The sequence below is a fragment of the Streptopelia decaocto genome (genome assembly GCF_964273445.1).
Source record: "Streptopelia decaocto genome assembly, chromosome: 1".
Taxonomy (NCBI): domain Eukaryota; kingdom Metazoa; phylum Chordata; class Aves; order Columbiformes; family Columbidae; genus Streptopelia; species Streptopelia decaocto.
In genome coordinates, this window is record NC_138663.1 from 212,046,906 (window position 1) to 212,069,713 (window position 22,808).

Consider the following 22,808-nt stretch of genomic DNA (forward strand, 5'->3'; position numbering starts at 1 on the left):
AGCTGCCAAATTAATGTGGGTCATGTCAGATGGATTTTAGACTGCCCAGCCGTGACTTAGTACAGTAACTAAGCAGGTGGCTTTTGGATTACAGACCCTGTGTCCTACCTGGGAAAAGAGCCCAATCAAAGCTCCATATTGGGGGCAGGTTAAAAGAAAAGACCTGGACACATGGTCGTGGCCATCAACCACAGTACAGCTGAGTTGGGAATGTCAAAGTTTGCTTTTACCGCAAATAATGGCTTTGGAAAATCCAATGTTAATAAAAAATCTAACTTGGCAAGCAGAGGCCTTGTGCAGAGCCACTCAAAAAGGATTTCAGATTATTAATAAAAAGGTCCAAGCTAATTCTAAATTGACTTTACAAAATAGGCTGGCATTAGACAAGAGGCATGTGGGTATCTTAAATTAGAAGAAGACCACTGCTGTATCCACATCCCAGCCATCACTGCTGATCTCCAAGAACAATGAGACAAGATGAGAAACGTGCCAGAAGGTAGCAAAGGAATTAGAGATACAACAGAAAGGAATTGGCTCAAGAAGATCCTTCAAGGTTTGGGTGGATGGTCTCTAAAAGAATGATTAGCCGCATCGCTAGAAGGAATTATCCTTGTAGTCATGATGATAATTATGATGGGACTCTACATAGGTTGTGTAACGAAAACTCTTCAGACAGATATACAGCAGCAGAAAGAAAAGATCTGAGTACTTCCAACGGGGGGAATTGATACCAAAGGCTTGAATAATGTTGTTAAAGCAGGCCTGTATTTCTCGGTACCAGCGGCATATATACATCCTGTGCACGACTATAATTTTGCAATAGCTTAGCATATGCGTTAGATTTTTTGGGGTCAGGCAGGTCTTCTCAGAAATAGTGTGAATATTCGCTGTTGTAATGTATAGAAAAGGTGTGTTTCTGATCCTTGGTGAGATGTTAAGGAGACAAACCCCCGATGCGCCCAGCGCTGTCGGCTTTCTGACCGGTCACTGCGTTCCGAGAGTTTTCTGGGTTCCTGGTTGGGTCCCAGCCTGTTCCTCACACAATGATCCAGTTCAATAACAATATTCCTCTCTAGGGTTTTCTGCACATTGGATCCTTTCCCTGTCTTCAGACAGGCCTTTAACGTGTTCTACTGCAGACGTTGTTGATAGTCCGTAGCCAGTTGGTACCGGCCTTGAAGCCGTTATTTGCCTCAACTGGATCCTGTTTCGTTCTGTAATGTGCAACACAGGCCATATCATGCAGGTTGTGTTGATGGTTTGTAGCTGCTTCGTTTTGCTCAAGTACACACAAGTTTGGTTAATATGAGTGGAACTTCACAACACACAGTTTAAGATGTCAGCAAATTTAGCTACTAGGTAATGTGAAGCGGACAGTACACTAAAAATCACACATTACACATCTAATTGCTTTATTCTACTTAAAATGTATTACTTGAAACTAAGTGACTAATACAAAATTTAAATTGGACTCATCCAGTGATCTGAGTAAAACTCGTGGGTTGAGATGAAGACAGTTTAATAGAAGAGGAAAGGAGTAATGACAAAGATGACGATGTAAGAATATACAAAACAAGTGATACACAACACAACTGCTCACCACACGTGGACTGATGCTCAACCCGTCCCTGAGCTGTGGTGCCCCAGGCCCACTGCCCCCAGTTTCTATACTGACCATGACATCAGATGGTAAGGAACAGCCCTTTGGCCACTTTGTTTCAGCTATCCCGGCTGTGTCCCCTCCCAGCTGGCAGGGCACCAGAACCTGAAAAATCCTTCACTGCTCAGCAACAACCAAAACATCCAGGTATTAGAAACATTCTTATCCTCAATCCAAATCACAGCACTAAACCAGCTACTAGGAAGAAAATTAACTCTGTCCCAAACAAAACCAGGACATTTCCCCCGCCAGCCACCCCACACCAGCCCCCAGTGCCCCACAGACCCCTCAGCAGCAGATTCAGGGGGTGCCGGGCTGCGGAGGCGGCTGCAGGCTGGGGGTGCCGTGGGTGCGCTGGTGAGCCAGCATGAGCCTCTCCTTCCAAAACCGCTTCTCGCAGACACCGCACTGGAAGGGCTTGGCCTCTGCCGGCCCCCCAACCAGGGACAGATCCACTCTTTCCCACAGATCGCCCACCTGCACCTCCCATGGACCCCGGTGCACCCGCTGGTGGCTCTTCAGGTGATGCTTCTGCCTGCAGTTCTTGCTGCACGTGCCGCACTTGTAGGGCTTCTCGCCAGTGTGGATGCGCTCATGGATGGTGAGGGTCCTCTTGTCCCTGAAGGCCTTGGGGCAGCGGGTGCAGGTGTATGGACGCTCCCCAGTGTGGAGGCGCTGGTGGGTTACCAGGTGGCTCTTCTCTCTGAAGCTCTTGCCGCAGTAGCTGCAGCCAAAGGGCTTCTCCCCGGTGTGCACACACCGGTGGCACACCAGGTGGTGCTTACGGCTGAAGCTCTTGCCGCAGTCGGGGCAGGTGAAGGGCTTCTCCCCGGTGTGGACACGCTGGTGGCTCAGCAGGTTGTTTTTCTCCCTGAAGCACAGACCACATTGGCTGCAGGCGTAGGGCTTCTCACCACTGTGTGCACGCCGGTGCTTCAGGCATTCCTGCGTTTGAAGCTCTTGCCGCAGTCGGTGCAGCTGAAGGGCTGCTTGCCCATGTGTCTCGACCCATGACCATCAACCACCTTCTGGCTCCTGAAGGTCTTGTCACACGTTGGGGGGCTCTTCTCCAGCAGCTGATGGTCTGGGAGGGAGTGGAGGCGGGAGTGCCCCAACCGGCCCCTCTGGCTCCTGCCCAACCAACCATGGACTGAGTCCCCCTGCCGCCTCCCACCCAGGTTGGGCACTGCTGGGAGAAGGGTGGTGGGTGCCACTGGCTCCTCATGGACCTCCTCGGCCTCCCTCTGTGTCCCGGCGCTGACAACTACTGGGGAGAAGAGACGGGGGTCATTGCCAGGGCAGGAAGGGCGTGTGGGACCCCTCCCATGGGGAGCAGCATGGGCACCCCACAAGCCCCCCACCCATCCTGGCACAGGGAGCACACGAGGCAAGGGACATTGCTTCTGGAACTCCCATCCAGTTCCCTGCAGACTCCCCAATACCCACCTGGCACAAGGGTCTGGTACCTCTGCTACTCCCGAGGGGACTCTGGCACACAGGGTGTCTCTTCTCGCTCCATCTTGCAGATGATCTCTGGTTTGATGGTGGTCCAGCCTGTCCGGGGCACAGAGAGAAGCCCCCTCTCCCGCACTGCCGGGACAGCAGCACCGGCCCCTGCACACACAGCCCCAGCATCCCCCCCACCCCGCTCCTCTCTCCTGTCCCTGCCAGGCTGCGGCTTCAGCCCACACATCCCTGCACCTACAGCCTCCTCTCGCCTCGCCCCGTCACCTCGGCCACTCTCCTGCAGACAGGACACCTGGGAACAGCTCAAAGCTGCGCCTGGGAGGTTTAGACTGGACACGAGGAAGCATTTCTGTACTGAGGGGGTGGTCAAACCCTGGAACAGGCTGCCTGGAGAGGCAGTTGATACCTCAAGCCTGTCCCGTTTGAGAGGCATTTGGACAAAACCCTTGACAAAAAGCTGCAGCTTGTAGTCAGCCCTGAAGTGATTGCACAATTGGAATAGATGTTCATTGTAGGTCCCTTTCAATTGAAATAGGCCATCCCATCCCATCCATTCCCATCCCATCCATCTTCTCTCTCAGGACCACTCTCCACTAGAGGCTGCCTGCGAAAACCTGCGATCACAACTGGTACGTCATCGCTCAGGCAGCAAAGGGAACAGCTGGATTGTCACTTTCAGTGGCTCCAGCTCACTAAAAGAGGTGAATTCTGGCTCAACCCCAGCCTGGCAGTGCCAAAAAGAGTCCTGCCGAAACCTCACTACTGCCAGGCAGAGCCCTACTGGCACCAGGGGCTTGGGCATTCCAAGGGGAACACCGGGAGAGCTCAGAGAATCCTGTGCAAGGGAAGGCTGGGGGCAGAGGGGCAGTGTTGGCACAGCCAGGTGGCACAGTAGGGTCACTGGGGCATGGGGGTCTCTCTCAGCATGTTGCTGGGTTGGGGAACACTCCAGCAGCTGTGGGGACTGTGCCCTGTCCCCCACCCACGCCACAAACGCGATCTCCCACCAGGACCGGACACAGCACCGTGACACAAGGGCTGGCCCGAGGCCTCGCAGGAGGCACGCTCCTGCCTGCCCCTGCCCGTGGTGCGGCTCAGCGGGCAGGAACGGGAGCACCCTGCACCGCACTGGGTCTCAAAACACTTCTCTCCCACACCTCCTGTACCAACCGGACTCCCATCCCAGCGGGTCCCACGGGTGTTTTGCCACTGCTGCACCATGGAAACAACCACGGCAATCCCAGCCCGCGGTGTCCCCAGAGCCGGGGCCGTGCCTGACCCCCCACCTTGCCGCAGCAGCCTGGAGCCCGGCGCGTCGCTGCTCTCGGCGCGGAGATGGAGGCCCGTGCAGGTATTGATCCGGGAAGAGGGAGGCGGGATGCTCCGGATTCCACACGAGGTGCCTGTCCCGTCACAAGCCGCACCAGCACAGCCAGGACAGATGGTCCCTGCAAGCACAACATTTTCATGAAGAAATCAGGGGCACAAGTTCACTCACCTGCCCAAAGCTGCCTTCCCTGCACCCCGAGCCTTCACAGCTACTGGGAAAAGGCCCGACCAAAGAGCGTCAATCACTGACCCGGCCACCTCGTGGTAAAGGCGAGAACGAGCCTCAAAAAGAGGAGTTTTGGAAGCTCCCGAGTACCCAAACCTTCCCTACCTGCGCCGGGGTCGCCGCCAGCCCCGCACGGACAAAGGCGGCGCCGGGAGCCGCCGGCAGCGTCAGCCCGGGAGGGCCGCCCGCCGCCGGGGAGCACGGGAGGTGTAGTCCTGCCGCTCCGCCCCGCTCGGCTCCGCATTAGTTGCAACAAATTGTCATACTTCAAGGTTCTATCCTCCTGCCACTTTTCCCATTCATCTCACTGACACAGCAGCCACCATCGATCATAATATTTCACACGATCTTCCTTCCTCATATTTACAAGTGTTTTCCTATGTTTTAAAAAACCTGCCAATAACGATTTCTTAGGAACACGACTGAAAACAGTAATTTCAGACCCCATCTCGTAAGTAAAAACCATGAGAAGAGGGAGGGAGGGGGGAAGCACAGGGCTGCTTGCAGCGCGAGTGGGAAAAGTGGGAAGAAGGTTTTACGGTGTACTTACACCACAAAGAAACAATTCCAACAACAACCAGTAAAACAATTAACTCACATTCCTGACAAGCTGCTTGATTTTCAGAGAGGCAATACACAGAAGCACGTAATATGTACTGTAAAACCCGCAGATAACACGTTGACAGCAAACATTAGCATTCTCTACTACTAATTTCAACGCCAGTGTGTCCTTAGCCTTTAAGTTTTCAACCTGCTTATTGATGGCTTCTTGAAGATGGTCAATAAATTGCTTGTAATTCTCATTGGGACTCTGATTAATAGTTGTAAATGATTTGGCTGCTTTGTTGGTTTCTGGCACCTTTATCACAGCTTGATATGCAAGGTCTGTTGACTGCCTCAGGATTTCAGAAACCAATCCCGCCTGTAATTGTGGTGTGTCAATTAGTGTCTCTTCCAAGATTTGGGGGATGCCTTTCAACCAATCCCCATCTTTCTGTCCTAAATGATCTATAGCTGTTGCATTGCATAGGTCTAATTTTGCTTGAGTCTTTCATGATTTTTATCTGATCTCGGGACAACACTTACACATACTCCTTTTCCTTTTAACTCCTCAAGAAAAAGCTGCGGACCTTCACCCTCATCCGAGTCATCAGATAACATGGACTTGAGCGGTGCTGGGGAATCTTTCGGTAGTGCTTTGCCCCATAGTAACATCCTTCACAAAGTCAATTCCAGAAGGCTAACACCCTGCTTCTTCAGAAGCAGTTTCCATGTGGATAATACAATACCCTCTTCTTCAGATAAGTTCCACCCCTTCTGTTCCCGGTAGCTCATCAGCTCTTGGTGTGGTGTCTTTTCAAGGGTCCAGATCTTTGGCAGCTCCCCCCTGCTGCTCTATCAGCTGTACCGGGCTCATGTCCACAGCTCGTCTTCGCTTGTCACAGCTTCACCGCTGTCTCTTCTTCATGCGAGATCCTCTTCATACAGGATCACGTTGGGGTCACCATATGTCGTGGTTGAGACAAATGACATAGACCAGGTTCTTCCAGGATTAAAGCAGTAGATGCCATTTATTACCACAAGTGCATTGTTATACAGTTTTACCAATTCATGTGTCTCTTCAGTACTGGTTACAAGTTACAGCAGTAACATCTCATTGGCTGTTTTTGCTATCATCAGTGTTACTCTTTTACTCCCTTCTCTCTCACGGGTACATCCTTACCCTCTCCGGATACTCCTTTATTCCCATCTTTCTCATGGGTAGGCATGAATATCTTCAAGCCTGATTTCTGTTCCCATGCCCCCTCTCAGGGAATCCATGGACCCACCGTAGTCCCCCAAAGGAAGCTACCCTATCCCTTTTAAACATCACCCTAAAAATATCTTAGACCGAAGACACACTTGTAACAAATGGGGTAGCAGGGGAAAGGAGAGAGAATTATGAATAAACTCCTATTTGTGGCAGGAAATTAAACCCTGCTGCTTTCCTATGGAGAGCTGACAATGGGCTGCACCTCTTCATAGATGGGTCTTCAAGGGTAGTTCAGGGAAAAGACACAATGGGTGTGCCACCACTGAAGGTGCCAGTGCTGAAAGAAGAATGGGAAGGTTGCCTAATAACGGGTCAGCTTAGACACGCGAGCTGTATGCTCTCCATCAGGCACTGTGAATGTTAAAAGGAAAAGAAGGTACCATCTGTAATGATTCTAGATATGCATTTGGAGTAGTGCACACCTTTGGGAAAATCTGGGAAGAACGGGGTCTAATTAATAGCACAGGAAAAGAATTGGTTCATGAAGAACGAGTTGGACAAGTGTTATGTAATCTGATGTCACCAATAGAAGTGGCTGTAGAACCTGTTAATGGACATGAGAGGGGAAACTCCTTTTGTGTCAGGGAAAATTGGTTAGCAGATGAAATGGCCTGAGAAACAGCCTTAAAACCTGAAGCAATAACTATAAGTTATCCGGCGCCCCAGGTCCTGGCCCCGCAAGAAATTCCAGTTTTCAAGGAAAAATAAAAAGAAGTCCGCCAGGAATTAGGAGCCAGGGAACAGAATGGGAAATGGGTACTCCCAGATGGTAGAGAAATGAGAAATATGCAAACCATGAGGGAGGTGTTAGCAATTTTACATCAGGAGAGTTAACGGGGAACACAAGTCATGAGTGACATAGTGTTACGAAAATACGGATGTCCTGGAATTTACACCATAGCCAAGCAAATTTGTGAATGATGTGCGGATTGTAAAAAAGTAAATAAAAAGGCACTTAGAAAGCAGCCTGCAGGAGGGCGGAGTCCGAGTTTATGACCCTTCCAAAATATTGGACTTGATTTCACAGCATTACCTGCAGTTGGGTGGATTAAAAACTTACTAGCGTTTGATCATCTTACCGGGTGGGGAGAAGCTTTCCCTCCGAGCGCTGCCACGGCAGCAGTGGTAGCAACAGTGATTCTAGAACAAATTAAATAGTGGATGGATGCTAGAAATCACCAAAGGAAATGATGATGGCTTGTCATAAAGAACTCTCTGCTGAGGGCCACCGAGGCATCTGTTTATTCAGCCCAACAGGGGATTGTGTGACTTTGCTGCCTTCCAGGTGCTGAGGTCTGGGATGTCACTGAGGAGGTGCCACAACTTTTTAAAAATGTGGCCCGTTATTCCTTATTGCTCTTTCACGTGGGCACAAATGTCAGGGCCAGGTGGAACCTGGGCAGAATCAAGCAAGGCTGTGAAACTCTAGGGGTGCAATTGCAAGGGATAGGTGCTCAAATGATCTGTATCTCTGTTTTCCCCAGTCAGAGGAAAGGGTGCAGGCAGGAGCAGACCCATTATGTGAGTCAACACTTGGCTTTTTGGCTGGTGCTGCCACCAGGGTTGTGGCTTTCACGATGATGGGACACACGGTGATGACTCTGACTTGCGAGGGGGAGATGGGACCCGTCCGAGTAGAAAAGGCAAAGGAATGTTTGCCAACAGCCACCCGGCCTGTCCCCACCAGCCGGCGTGTCCCGCCGTGTCTCGGTGCCCCCGAGCCCAGGACTCCATTTGCAGGGGACCCGTGTGGCCAGGGGTGGCGGGCAGGGCCAGGGGCCGCAAGGACACAGCGGTGCTCCCGGTGCCCGCCCCCCCGAGCCGAGCGGGGCGGCGCGGCAGGACTACACCTCCCGTGCTGCACCGGCGGCGGGCGGCCCTCCCGGGCGGACGCTGCCGGCGGCTCCCGGCGCCGCCTTTGTCCGTGCGGGGCTGGCGGCGCGGCCCCGGCGCAGGTAGGGGCGGCGGGCGGCGGGCCCGCGGCACGGGGATGGGCGCTGTTCGCCCGCGGGGTCCCGGCGCTCCCCGGACGCGGGCATCCCCCGCCGGGCGGCCCCGGGAGGGGACCCCGGTCCCGACGGCCTCTCCCGTGCTCTCCCCTCCGCCGGCCGCCCCGCAGCCCTGCCGGACCCCCCCGCACTCCCTTTAGGGCCCGCTCCCCCCGGCGCTCCGGCCTTTCCCCGGCTCGCCCCGTGGCCCCCGTGCAACGCGGACACGCTGCTCCGTGTCCCAGCCGCCCGGGCTCCCCTGGATCCGGCCCTGGCGGCCCCGGCGCTGGGAAGGGCTGGGCTGGGGCCGGGCGGGGTGCTCAGACTCCCGGGACACCCCCGCACATGTTCCTGCTGCCCTTGTGGGGCACCGGAGGAAGATTTGGGTGCTTGGGAGCACCCCCTTTTTCTCGTGGCTCTTCCCGGATCAATACCTGCACGGGCCTCCATCTCCGTGCCGAGAGCAGCAAAGCGCCAGGCTCCAGGCTGCTGCGGCAAGGTGGGGGTCAGGCACGGCCCCGGCTCTGGGGACACCGCGGGCTGGGATTGCCATGGGTGGTGCTGTGGTGCAGCAGTGGCAAAACGCCCCTGGGACCTGCTGCTGTGGGGCTGTGTGAGTGCGAAGTGTTTTGAGACCCGGTGCGGTGCAGGGTGCTCCCGTTCCTGCCCGCTGAGCCGCACCACGGGCAGGGGCAGGCAGGAGCGTGCCTGCTGCCAGGCCTCGGGCCAGCCCTTGTGTCACGGTGCTGTGTCCGGTGACCACTTCAGGGCTGACCACAAACTGCTGCATCTTGTTAAGGGCATTGTCCAAATGCCTCTCAAACAGGGAGAGGCTTGGGGCATCGACTGCCTCTCCAGGCAGCCTGTTCCAGGGTTTGACCACCCCCTCAGTACAGAAATGCTTCCTCATGTCCAGTCTAAACCTCCCAGGCGCAGCTTTGAGCTGTTCCCAGGTGTCCTGTGTGCAGGAGAGTGGCTGAGGTGACGGGGGCGAGGCGAGAGGAGGCTGTAGGTGCAGGGATGTGGGGGCTGAAGCCGCAGCCTGGCAGGGACAGGAGAGAGGAGCGGGGTGGGGGGGATGCTGGGGCTGTGGGTGCGGGGGCCGGTGCTGCTGTCCCGGCAGTGCGGGAGAGGGGGCTTCTCTCTGTGCCCCGGACAGGCTGGGCCAACGTCAAACCAGAGATCATCTGCAAGATAGAGCGAGAAGAGACACCGTGCGTGCCAGAGCCCCCTCGGGAGCGGGAGAGGCAGGAGACACCTGTGCCAGGTTGGTACCCAGGGTCAGGGGTTGCACTGTCTCCTTGCCTCGGGTGCTCCATGCAACTTCAAGGGTGGGGGGCTGGCAGGGTGCCCTTGCTGCTCCCCATGGGGAGGTGTCCAACATGCCCATGATGTCGGTGCCAGTGACCCTGTTTTCTTCTCCCCAGCAGCTGTTGGCCCCGGGACCCAGAGGGAGGTCAATGGAGTCAGGAGCTTTGTCCAGAGGCAGCACCTGCTGAGTCACCAGCACTTTCACAGTGGGGAGAAGCCCTTCAGCTGCACTGACTGTGGCAATAGCTTCAGTGGAAAGAAGACCCTTATCAAGCACCAGCGCATCCACACCGGAGAAAAGCCCTTCATCTGCACTGACTGTGGCAAAAGCTTCAGTGTGAAGGACAAAATCATCCACCAGCGCATCCACACTGGGGAGAAGCCCTTCACCTGCACCGAGTGCGGTAAGAGCTTTAGCCACAAGAACAGCCTCCTGATGCACCAGCGCGTGCACACTGGGGAGAAGCCCTTCACCTGCACTGAGTGTGGCAAGAGCTTCACGGGAAAGCAGGCCCTCATCGTTCACCAGCGCATCCACACAGGGGAGAAGCCCTTCATCTGCACTGACTGTGGCAAGAGCTTCAAATTAAAGCAGTCCCTCATGACCCACCAGCGCATCCACACAGGGGAAAAGCCCTTCAAGTGCACCGAGTGTGGCAAGAGCTTCAGTGAGAAGAAGACCCTCATCGTCCACCAGCGCATCCGCACCGGGGAGAAGCCCTTCACCTGCAACGACTGTGGCAAGAGCTTCAGGGCAAAGGATACCCTCGTCTTCCACCAGTGCACCCACACGTGCATTGCACTCCTTTATCACCAACACTGTCTCATAATACAAAAGACATACTGTTTATTCCCCTTGAATATTGCTCCAGAACCAATAACGGTAGCAATGGTATGCAGAAGCCACACTGGTTTAGACTTATTGCTATGGCAGCAAAGGCTACTGGTGAATTTTGCATGTCCCATAACTGAGAGTGGTGTATTTGCAAGGAGGGGCAGACAGAACGGGTGACCAAAACTGACCAACTAAGTATTCCATCCAATAGACATCATACACCCACTAGAATTGGGAGATTACAAGCGTCTCGCTCTCTTCGACCATGGCCGGAATCTGAAGAGGACCCTGCCTGTCGTACCTGCGATCCAAGGCGCGGTTCCAGACGTTGCATCCCTGAATCCAGTTCCGGTTTGCTGCGGAGTCCAGCCCAGGACATCCGGGTGCTGCCCTGCAGCTGCTGGAGCAACGCCAGCTCCGCCGGGCAACGCTGCCCTACCCGGGAAACCAAAGATTGGGTTTGTATATTTTGTATGGTCTGTGGTGGGTCCATTCATCTTTTCCCCACTTTTGGCCAGTGTCAATTCTTAGAGCAGTATCAAACTTATTAATGGATCTCTTATTTCATGTTAGATCATCACAGAGCTGGACACTCAGATCGTTATCATGATCTGGGACTTCTCAGTAAAGATCTTGAGCCCCAGTGTGTTCCCTTTTGAGGTGTAATCGTTATAATAACCTTTCCCAATCTTCTGACTCAGGGTTGTTCCATAGGGGAGCAAGACTGGCCGACTCATCTGCTTTGCTCTTCCATCGGTTGGCAGGAGTCTCATTCTTCTGATGGGAAGAGACCCAAGCAACCGCAAAATTTCCCTCTTTCCCGAAGGTTAATATTTCTTGCCATTTTTCTCTCTGCCATACAGGGACCCGATTGACCTCCCTCCCATTTTGCTCCCAGAACGGGAGCCATTCAGTGCACCCCTTAAAGACAGGAACAGAATCAGCAGAGATGTAGACAGGAGAAAGAGATTGCGGCTCATGTTTGATAACATTCCAAGCTGCTATCAACTCTTCCACCTGGGTGCTACCCTCCCCCTCTGATTATTTTTCATTGGTTTCTATTTGTATTTGTATTTCCATGTTTTCCCTCTCATTTGACAGAGGCATCAGTGAACCAAACATTTTGTAACTGCTCTGAAAACGGGGAGGTGACCTGCACCACAGGGGAGATAGTGGCCCCTGGCATTTTCAGGAATCATTGGAAATCGTACTGCCTGTCTCTCACGGCAGGGCGGGAATGATACCAAGTTCCTAGGAACATGAGGAGGTGGGTAGAGTCACGGGAAGTTGGTCCTCATACGTCCTCAAATGCTTCTTGAGTGGATCTTTGGTGGTACTGCGGGAAGATGACACTTCATTCCATTTTACTCCCCACTGGGAAGGTACCTGTGACATTGCTTCATTGGCAATTCCTTCTACCCTGGCATTTGAACATGGTGATTAACCAGGGCAACAGAAAAAGCTTGGGGTTTTCCTTTGACGACAGACTTTATCTTGATTCAGTTGGGGTCCCCAGAGGGGTCCCCAGCAAACACAAAGCAAGAAATCAAGGAGCTGCGGGCTTTGAGTCCTTTTTCTTTTGGTGGGTAAATATAAACATGAATGTTGACTGGATAAATTATATTTATTATAACCAACAAGAATTTATAAATTATAATAGACAAGCAGTTGATGGAATCGCTGAACAATTAGATGCTACTAGTAGAATGGCATGGGAAAATAGGATGGTCCTAGATATGATGCTGGCAGACAAAGGTGATGCATGTGTAATGTTAGGAGAGAGGTGTTGTACCTTTATCCCAACCAATACTGCCCCCGACGGCACTGTAACCAGACTCAAGGACTCAACGACTTTAGCAGCAGAATTGGCTGAGAATTCAGGAATAGATAGTTCACTCACGGGATGGTTAGAATCTTGGTTTGGAAAATGGAAAGAAATGATAGTATCTATCTTTACTTCTTTAATCGTAGTAGCAGGAGCACTAATTTCTACAGCATGCTGCATCATTCCGTGTGTCCAAGGACTTGTTCAACGCCTTATTGAGACAGCTCTATCAAAGCAAATGCCTTTAGGGCCACTGCCGTGCTCTGCTAAAATGATGCTGCTAAAAGAACAAGAAGAAAGAAGCAATGCTGAATGTATAACTCCTGGAGAAAAAGGTGAAATTACGTTGTCCCAGCTTTAAGCCACCTACTAGACTGTATCATAAGATAATGCAAAACCAACAAAAGTAAAAAGAAGAGGAGGAAAATTGTAGGGAACGTTTAACACAGAACTGTTGTTTTTACAGAACTGAGGACCTGGCGCCCGACCCCAGCAGGGGGGAAGGACCAAGAGACGTCGGACCAGGAATCCATAATGTAAAACACAGTCTCTTCCCGGAATATATCCTGATACCTGTATACATACTAATGCCTGTATTTACAAGTTAATTTAGGTGGGAGGACCAAGAGACATAGGACTATGAAACCTTAATGTAAAATACAGTCTCTTCCCGGAATATATACAGATAGCTGTATTTACAAGTTAATTTAGGGGGAAGGGTATGGTATGTAAATTGAGGCAAGCGTCCGGATAGTCAGTAAACCCTGAAGTTCCCAACCAATGGGGAAAAGGGAAGGGAAATTGCGGCTGGGATTTTGGAGGAATATAAGCAGGAGCTTTTTGCCCTATTAGCTGTGCCTGTCTTTATGTAGAACACCCAGCCTTGCAAAATCGTTATTAAAAATGCTGCCTGGGCCTATCATATTTGCCAAAACATTGTTTCCTACAGATCTGGGGGCTCAACCGGGAGAGACATCATCATCTTGGGGGACATCGCCAAAGGACAGGAAGGGGCGCCCCGTTGGTTTCAACGGTCCTGTGGATCATCAGTGGGGACTCCAGGAGAAAGCGACAGAAATCCTGAGTCTGCATTGGAAAAGGCGGATCCCTGCAATCCATAGGAGAAAGGGGAAAGGAAAAAGTGGTAGGCACAATACAAGCGACCAGGGAACTCTGTGCACAGACCAAGGTAAGAAAGTAGACTTGGTGGTCGGGGCAATCTAAGAGGGGAGATGAGGCGGAAGGAGAAGCCTCGGGACTCAGAATGGGAAATGTAAAGGAAAAATGATAACATTCCTCCATACAGTACTTTAGGGAGGGTGTTAAGCTATTGGGGAAACGTGTGACGTACAAAAATGGAAGGATGAATAAAAAAAGATAAAGCATGGTGTTTTGTCTGGACAAAAGAGCCCATAAGAGAGAGGAAGGTATTCTGGCCAAAATACAGATCCGAAGACGACTGGCTATGCCAGGATCTAAATTTGTACATATAAAAACCATAGGGAGTTTAAATCTTCCTCCATACCGGGGTGGGTTCGCATTCCTCCCTTGCTGCAGCATGTTTATGAGTGCAAGGTGTGTGGCCTGAACATTGTAAACTGCACAGAAGAGGGGGTTCAAGCCTCTCTTGAGAATGGGAAAATATCCTTTAGACATAAACCATTGACCAAGTCTGAGACTAGGACTGGATCCAGCCGCACCTAAACTCCTCTCTGAAAGAGTCTGGAAAGCAAGGGGGTCCTTTCTGAACCTCCTGACTCAACGGGATGGGAAATAAAACTCGGCATAGAGAAGGGGACGCCCTTGGCTGAGGTATTGCAAAATTGGGAAAATATTAATGGAACAGCAAGACTGTCAAGAAAAGCATGGAATGACCTTATATTGAGAAGACTGGCAAATTGTAACTAGAAATCACCTAGAAAAGAGGTGTCCTGGACAAAGGAATTACTGGTATGTATAGGATGATTGGGAATATGACCACCATAAAGAGGAAGTTCAAAAACAAGTATAGAAACCTGGAGAGAGAATTTTAGCTACAGCTGTGAGGAATTTAACTGAGGCGCTTGCAGAGCTGGTCTCTGCAACACCCCGCGCTCTTCTCTCTGTATCACTGGTAGAGGCAAGTAACATTTTAAGGGTTAACTAAACATATAATGGGTGCCTACTAACGAACTAACACTTTAAGGCTTAGCCACACAATAAGTCCTTAGTTTAGAGCTTTATGTAAACTTGTGTTAAGAAAAACAGAACCCCATCGAATGCCAAGATCAGAAGTTTTACTGCACCTAGCTGTAAACTTGAGGAGGCAAGATAACCAAGATTTACAGCAAAAGGGGGTGCCAGTCTGGTTTCAATCGACTTGGCAGCTTGGGTTCCAGTCAATTCAACATAATGAGCCAAAGGTACAAAGTTCACTGTGATGAAGCTGAAGGAGCCTTCATCCAAAGACCCCCAAAGACCCCTCCTCTAATCCACCAAGTGACACCGTGCAGGCGCAACAGGGGAGGGTCAGGGAGGAGACTATGGAAATGGGTATCTGAGACTCATTTTAATACGAAGCGGGGAAAGGTTATGAATATGTAGAGGCGTTCCTGGGGTCATTATGAATATGTAACACCTTACTGTATTTAAACACACCACATATTGTTAGAAGTTGTGCATGAATGGTGGAACGATCCCCCTTGCGCCCGACGTCGAAATAAACATACCTGCTTTATAACTTTGAGTTGTAAATTTTTATGACTTCATAGGTTGTAAAGTTGGGCTTTACCCTGGGATTGCTAAAGTGATTTTGCAGCGCAGCCAGCAGCAGATGTGTGTGTGTATGTGTGTGTAGGGGAAGAAGTGTGGTTGGGGGGCTGTACCTGTGAATGCCCTCCAGTGTTACATGGATGCACCATGCATGTTGGGCAGAGTGAATCCCCCGCGCACCCAGTGCTGTTTTGCTTATGCTCTAATGAACACGTGTTTAAGGAATACAAGGAATTGGATTAAATGTTGTTTATCCATAGAAAAAGCCTAAGTTATTTATTTCAATTGGTGACCCCGACGTGATAACCTTGGATAGTTCTGTGTTACCTCAGGTTCAAGGGAGGCGCCCCACTTTAATAGTGGCCTTTGGACTCGGGTGTGCGGAGAGCTACCAACATTATTCAAAATTAAAGCATAAGCAAAAGAATTGAGAAGAATTGAACTCACTCCCCCTGAATGCTGCAGTTTACCTGTAATCCAGAGTGCACGAAGGTCCCGCCGGGAAAGGTGGACTGTAAGTACCGCCGGGTCGGGTAGGTCCTGATGGGAAAAATGGACTGTAAGTACCGTCAGGTCGGGTAATGTGATTGTGTGACTGGTGTTGTTTGAGACGTAATCTGGTTGCGAAGCGAGTGCGGAGTCCTTCTAACTGCAGTTCCAACACCCTGCGAGGGGCTTGGCCACTGAAGGGACAAAGTGAGTGAAGCACTCTCTCTGTTGTGGGTTTGAGCCCCACGTTGTAAGCTAGTGGGTTCAATTCCCACGTTGTAAGCTAGTGGGTTCGACGCCCATGTTGTAAGCTAGTGTTGCCTCTCAGTAGGCAGTGACGACCTGGTTCAGGAGCAGCACGGCGACCACACCCCAGGTCGCTCGGTCCATCAGCACGCAGACACCAATGTGGTGGACGGCAAATGGCGTTTATTAACAGATATCACAGCGTTATATACCTTAGGTTTACAACGTCACGTCCGTCTGCTTGCCTCACATACTCCTACCTACCTAGGGAGAGGCTACTATCTTTCCGTACAGCGCGAGATCTTCCGACCGCCAGACCCTAACTACCTACATTTCCCCCCTCCCTATGCAAAACTAAATTAGTTAAAATGTAACAGTCTTAAAAATTTTTGTGCTTCTACCTTAGTGCAATATTTTTGTGAGTAAAGTGACTACAGTGAACGGTAAGGCACTATAAATTGGTTAGAACTAGGAGGTAATAGTGTACAATACTGTGTAAGTAATCTTTAGAGGTAGACTAAATAATGTTAGCAGCAAGACACCATAAACTGGTGAAAACTAGAAAGTGACAGTAATGGATTGTAACTAGGGATAACTAGGGATAACTGGGGATAACCCTAGGTAAATGCCTCCTTTTAAAGGAGTTGTTGGCGTTCAATTAGCATTATGTTAACTCGCTCTAGTCGGCTTCTAACAAACGCTACAAGCTTATTCAGTATGCAGGGTCCGAAGATTAGTGCTAGCAGACCTACAATGACCGGCCCTGCTAAAGCAGATATAAGGGTGGCTAGCCATGGTGACTGGCTAAACCATGACTCAAACCATCCCTGTAGGGCTTCTCTATCTCTTTTCCTCTTGTCTAGACCCTCTCTAAGTTTGGCCATTGTGTCTCTGACAATCCCGGTGTTGTCCACATACACACAACATTCCTCTCCTAGAGCCGCACAAAGTCCGCCTCGTTGAAGAAACAAGAGATCTAGTCCCCTGCGATTTTGCAAAACAACTTCGGACAATGATCTCAGTGACTTTTCCAGAGCGGTGATCGATTGTTCAATCCGGTCCAAATCTTCATCTACTGCTGCTCTAAGGGAATGAAACTTTTGATTCTGTTCCACTAACGACGCTATCCCTGTTCCCGCCCCCGCGGCTCCAATGGAAAGAAGGGTAGCTATGGTTAAGGCGGTAATGGGTTCTCGTTTTTGTATGTGACCTAAAGCTGAGGAGGGTTGGTGATTATACATGAATTCTTCGGGATGGTACATGATTCTCGGAATGATCGTTACCTGTATGCAAAACTCCCTGTTTTGGTTAAACACGTTGAGAGACACACATGGTGTAACTCCAGTTTTTGAACAAATCCATTTGGTATTGCCAACAGGAATTAACCATTTGGCTTTCGACCCCTTTTCTAGTGTGAACTCGTTTGCGCATAACGCCTTTTTGTTAGAGGGTACTTTACCGATGCATGTCCCTTGTCCTGATACATGTTGCATTGTTATTCCTGGGTTGTTTGTGGAATTCCACAGACATTGTGGTGGATTAGACCCGTCTGTCAGTCCTGGTTCGGAGGGTATACCTATTGCTTCCTAAAAAGGGGGCCTTACGTCGTAGCAAAGCCAGCAATTTACTGTCACATTGGGATTGGTAGAATTCAAGAGCTGGTACGTTGTGTTCAGCAGCTTCCACAGGGGAGGCATCTCAGGTGTCGAGGTACTTGATGTCTTGGTACTATCTACTAAGGGCATGAATGGTTGTAGGCCAAGGACCGAGTTAGGTCCAAGTGTCTGGGGTGCATGTAACCTGACTTTGATGATTTGTATTAGTGTTCCTGAATCCTTGAAAGTTTTGTGAAGAAATGCTGACCACATTTTACCTACAACCCAACCCGCATTATTCGGATTTTGGACCTCAATAGTTATAAAGGAGCAGTCACCACTCTGTCTTAGCACTTGATTGAACGCAAACACTGGAGGGGAACACCCTTCTGGTCCCCATCCTACTCTCAGAAATTCATCCTCTTTCTGCGGCCTCCATCTATTGCTTGTAACAATGGTCTCACACCCCCAATATCCGCAAAACATATATCCTGGATAGTTGCAGTAACTCTTTCCTGGGTTTGAGCTAGGACACCAATATGTTCCCCATATCGATTTAGATGTGGGAAACAGGTCATGGAATGTAACTGTGAAAGTCGGAGCACCTGCTGTTATGCTTTCCTTAATCACTCGGTTGTTTGAGGCGTCCCATAGGAGCCACTTAAATGGCTGATGGTGGCTGTAACCTGGTTCCGCTTTACCTGTAGCAACAAACCCCAGAATCAAGATCACACAGAAGTGTCGCAGCTTCCCTCCTCGGAAGCCGCTTCGCTGCTGTCTGGATTCTATCAGTGCGGAACTCTCGGGCCCAGATGGGATGCTCGCTGGCTTGTTGACTTCTCTGGTCACCGGGGTACACGGGTCACGAGGGTGTCCGATGATCCGGTCCTGAAAACAGAAACTCACAGTTTTCATTAGTTTTAGCTTGAAGATCCGGCTTAATGGACTTAAGCGGACACCATTTGATTCCGCCATCTTTTTTGACTGCGGCATACCCTCGCCCTGTCAGAACTAATTTCCACCCCGGTTCCCATTCTCCCAGCTCATTTCTGACCACAACTGACGGGCCTTCCTCTAGCGCTCGAGTGGCCCAATGTTTTTGGACAGGACTATTCGCCTCCTCCCCCCTGGGGAATTGGTTTAGTGCCAGCAAAGCAGTCGCTAGCAAGCGAGCCTGATCTCCCGAGGGAATGGTGTTGGCAAAACCCTCTGAGTTTGCTAAGACTTCCAGCTTAGATTTCAGAGTTTGGTTCGCTCGTTCGACTATCGCCTGTCCTGTGCTGTTGTACGGGATCCCATGTATTAGAGTGATACCCCATTTCTGAACGAATGCTTGGACTGATTTGGACACAAAATGTGAACCATTATCTGTTTTGATCTGATTAGGGACACCTAGCCACGCCATGGCTGTCAGCCAGTGTTGAATGGTTGCTTTGGAGTTGGCCCTAAGATGCTGTGTAGCTACGATCACCCCGCTATATGTGTCCACGATTACTGCTAGCCATGCTCGAGGTTTCAGCAACTGGCAGAGCGTAAAGTCCGACTGCCACACCTCGGAGGCTTTGAGACCTCTGGGGTTGACTCCACTGGACCACAGTGGTGCTTTTTGACAGTGGGGACACGTAGCTACTATGTGCTTTGCGTCAGTGGTCGAAATCCCACACCTCTTTGCTAGAGCCTTAGTTCCAATGTGGAGTGACTCGTGTAGCTGACGGGCATCTCTTAGTGTCCATAACCCTTTTGCAGCGGCGTCTGCTTTATCGTTGCCGATCTGGTAAAACCCTTTGATTGGGTCATGGCTGTTCACGTGGATGACCGATATGGTTCCTTTTCGGGAGGAAAGTGCTTCTTCTAGCATTAGAGCAGCTGCAGATGTTGACACGCCAGGCCCCGACATGGCCAAGCAAAGTTTGGCAACGAACATGGAATCGGTCACTATGTTGAGGTGTTCAGTTGGGAACAGTCCACATGCCAGCACCACGGCCGTCGCTTCCAGCAACTGGACTGAGAGCGTGCTGTCTGTCATTTTGACGCGGTGCCATTCTTCTCCCGATTGCCATACTACTGCTGCGGTTGAGGTCACTGAGGATGCGTCTGTGAAGACCGTTGGTCCCTGCTGGGGTCGGTCCATGATCTTCTGTGGAAGGTCGATGTTGGAAATCTTCAGCATCTGAGCCCAAGGAGGCTTGATGGCATGGTGGACCTCTCCGCGAAATCCTGCAAGGGCTACGGCCAGAGATTCCGACATTGCCACTGATTGCGTTAACAGCTGTTTGCGCAAGGGTAAGAATATCCTGGCAGGTTCAATACCTAGGTGCCTTAAGGCGAGTTTTCGGCCTTTCATGATGAGGTTGCCAAGACACTCGACTCCTGGAGAGAATGCGCGTGACGGTTTTCCCAGGACTATCCACTGTATTGGTCGAGCCTTTTCATGAGGGCCCTGAGCCAGTGCTCCTACTCCTCCTCCTTCTGTGAAATATACATACAGATCGAGTGGTTCGTGTGGGTTCCACCTGGCAAGCGTGCTTGATGATATTTGCTGCTCGATAAAATCGAGAGAGTCCATTGCTTCTGTTGTCAGGGTCTTCTGTTCCCACGGGTTTTTTCCTTTCAAAAGATCGTGCAGAGGAGCCATGGTCTCGGGAGGAATCAAGACGATGTTGCGGAGCCATTGCAAGGATCCCACTAACTGTTGCACATCATGAAGCGTCTTGATGTCCCGACGGATTTTTATCTGGGGAGGGGTTATGTAAGAGTCTGTGATCCCCACTCCCAAAAAGCTCACGCATGGTCCCTTTTTAATTTTTGCACTCGCGATTTCAAACCCGTTTGTTTTTAGGGTTTCCGAAACTGTTGACACCAGCTGGTCCACCTGACTTCCTGATGGTGCTGCGATCAGGATGTCGTCCATGTATTGAATGATTGTCGCGGTCGGGTCACTGCGTCGAACTGGTTCCAGCGCCCGATCCACCGTGATCTGGCAGATGGTAGGCGAGTTGATCATTCCTTGAGGCAGCACTTTCCACTGGAAGCGTAGGTTAGGACGCTGGCTGTTTGGAAACACAATAGAGAAAGCAAACCGCTCCTTGTCTTCTGCATGTAAAGGTATTGAGAAAAAACAGTCTTTAATATCAAGGACGGCGCAAGGTTGCCCCTCTGGTATCATAGAGTTCATGGGCAACATCGTTTGAACAGGACCCATTGGCTGAATTGTTTTGTTTACCTCACGCAGATCATGGAGGAGACGGAACCCTTCGCCGGTTCGCTTGGGTATTACAAAAACAGGAGTGTTCCAAGGGCTGGTAGAAGGCTCTATGTGACCCTGTTGTAGTTCGCGGTCGACTAACTTGAGAAGGGCATCCATTCGAGGCTTTGACAGGGGCCACTGCTCGACCCACACTGGGTCAGACGATTTCCATGTCAGTTTGATCGGTGGAAGTGGGTATGCAGCAGTGGCCCTCACCATAAATTTGTCACCCTGGCTTTCAGTAGGGCTAGAGCGTCCCTTCCCAACAGGGGTAGGACTCCTGGCAAGACGAATGGGAAAAGAGTAATGGTTTTTTCCGGACCCTTTTCTGTGTGGAGTGTGATTGCAACCAAATGAACACTCTTCCGAGCTCTGGTTAGTCCTCCGACTCCGCCTACCATGGGAGCTTCTTCAAGTTCCCAGCACGGAGGCCAGTTTGTTTCAGGGATAACTGTAACGTCTGCTCCGGTATCGATCAAGAAGGGGACACTAATGGTGGTGCTATTTGGGGCATTATAAAGGGAGCAAATACCCCACACCATTGGTGGGCTGTCACACTTTACGGCCAAAGCCACCCTGGGGTCTCGCCCCCAGAGGGTGGTGCTTGCTGTCCCTGAGATGGCGGCGGGTTTGGCTGGATAGCTGGCTGTGCTGTGAAGTTGGTCACCTGTTGAGGAGGCAGTGGGCTCGGAGGAATTGGTTTTTGAGGCACTAAGTTTGAGGGCGCCGAGTTCGGGAGTGCCGCACTCCACGTGGGGTTGGCATGGTTGGGCCGCCTCGTATCCCAAGTGGGAGAGGGCTGTGCACGGCCCGACTGCCCTCTCCCCCTCCCGTTTCCCTGGGTCTTGGATCTGCATTCCCTGGCGAAATGCCCTCTCTTACCACAGGCCCAGCATGGCCCTCTAGATCGGTTTTGGTTTTGGGGGGGGGCTGTTGACGAGTCCCCTACCTGAGGGCAATGTGCTGTGACGTGGCCCGACTGGCCACATTTAAAACACACCATCATGTTGGTTATTGCGGTGCAAACAGCTGCCTGAATTGGGGCTAAGTGTTCTTCTCTCGTGACATGTTTGATCATGTCCGCGATGCTGGACCCTGCCGGCAGTGATCGCAAAATGCCTTTGGTTACTGAATTGCACTGCTGGCGTAGGCATTCTGCTGCAACTGGGCCTTTTGCCTCCGCAGGCAGTGTCGAGGAGTCGATCGCTGCCTGGAGGCGATCTACAAACTGCGTGAAGCTCTCGCTTTCACTTTGTTTTATTGTTGACCATGGCGATGGCTTGGCAATAACTCTAGAGGCTGTGCGAATGGCCTCTCTGGCTGCACGTGTAGTGGCCATAACTTCTTGAGCCCGCAAACCTTGGGCTTGTAGCTGGGGGGTCATCATTGCTGGATCCGAACCCATCAGCCGCTGCAGGTTAGAACCATGTAGCGGGTGATCTGCCCCGGCTACCTGGGCCAGTTGCCTCGCACAGTTGTCCTCCCATTCTTGTTTAAAAACGATCATCCCTGCCCCGTCAAAGATCAGCCTACAGGCTTGTTTAATGTCGTACGGGAGCAGGTCGTCTCCCCCGAAAACGCCGTCTATGAGGGTGGAAACCAGGGCAGAATTAAGCCCTTTATCCGCGATGGCTTTAACGATCGCTTGTATATCCTTTGGGTTTATCGGCGTGTAAACCCTTTGCCCCCCGTCCGCCACCCGGACCAGGAACGCCAGTGCGGCCGATGGAGCCCAATCGGCACACGCCATCTTAATCTTTCTCCAATCCGTGAGAGGAAATTTTTCCTTTCGCGGTTCCGCTTCGTATCGGAAGGAGATATTTTTGCTTTTAACTCTGTTTATTCCCGTTTCTTCCTCCGAGTATGAATCGGTATCTGAATCGGAGTCGGAACTCGACTGGTCAGACACTTCCGTATCTGATCCGGAACTTGACTGGCCAGTTACTTCCGAGTTCCGGCCCTGCCCACTACCCTTATGGGCGGGCCGCTCTCTGCTCCGACCCCGCCCACTACGGGCGGGCCGTTC

The 22,808-nt window shown here is 51.2% G+C and overlaps 3 protein-coding genes and 1 long non-coding RNA gene across 4 annotated transcripts in view; 3 read left to right on the plus strand and 1 right to left on the minus strand.

Annotated features, from left to right (window-relative positions):
- Positions 1–1,951: 1,951 nt before the first annotated feature.
- On the minus strand, positions 1,952–4,926 carry LOC309435427 (uncharacterized protein; the record flags this gene model as incomplete). Its single annotated transcript, XM_082043625.1, has 4 exons — positions 1,952–2,646; positions 2,805–2,927; positions 4,414–4,530; positions 4,788–4,926. The coding sequence occupies 4 exons, from the start codon at positions 4,924–4,926 to the stop codon at positions 1,961–1,963; spliced, it is 1,065 nt and encodes a 354-aa protein (XP_081899751.1). The 3' UTR covers positions 1,952–1,960.
- A 4,042-nt stretch (positions 4,927–8,968) lies between these two features.
- LOC309438085 (uncharacterized protein) overlaps positions 8,969–22,808 on the plus strand; it is a 28,569-nt gene continuing 14,729 nt past the window's right edge. The window contains exon 1 of the mRNA XM_082048992.1: positions 8,969–8,982. The gene's annotated coding sequence lies outside the window, so the exon portion shown is untranslated. The remainder of the gene's footprint in view (positions 8,983–22,808) is intronic.
- Positions 9,295–11,081, plus strand: LOC309447203 (uncharacterized protein; the record flags this gene model as incomplete). Its single annotated transcript, XM_082067600.1, has 3 exons — positions 9,295–9,373; positions 9,643–9,750; positions 9,914–11,081. 3 exons carry the CDS (start codon positions 9,295–9,297, stop codon positions 10,804–10,806), a joined length of 1,080 nt encoding a protein of 359 aa, XP_081923726.1. The 3' UTR covers positions 10,807–11,081.
- LOC309444101 lies at positions 12,552–15,138 on the plus strand. The gene is made up of 3 exons (XR_014184945.1): positions 12,552–12,789; positions 12,921–12,990; positions 13,404–15,138. It is a non-coding gene; the product is annotated as an uncharacterized lncRNA (long non-coding RNA).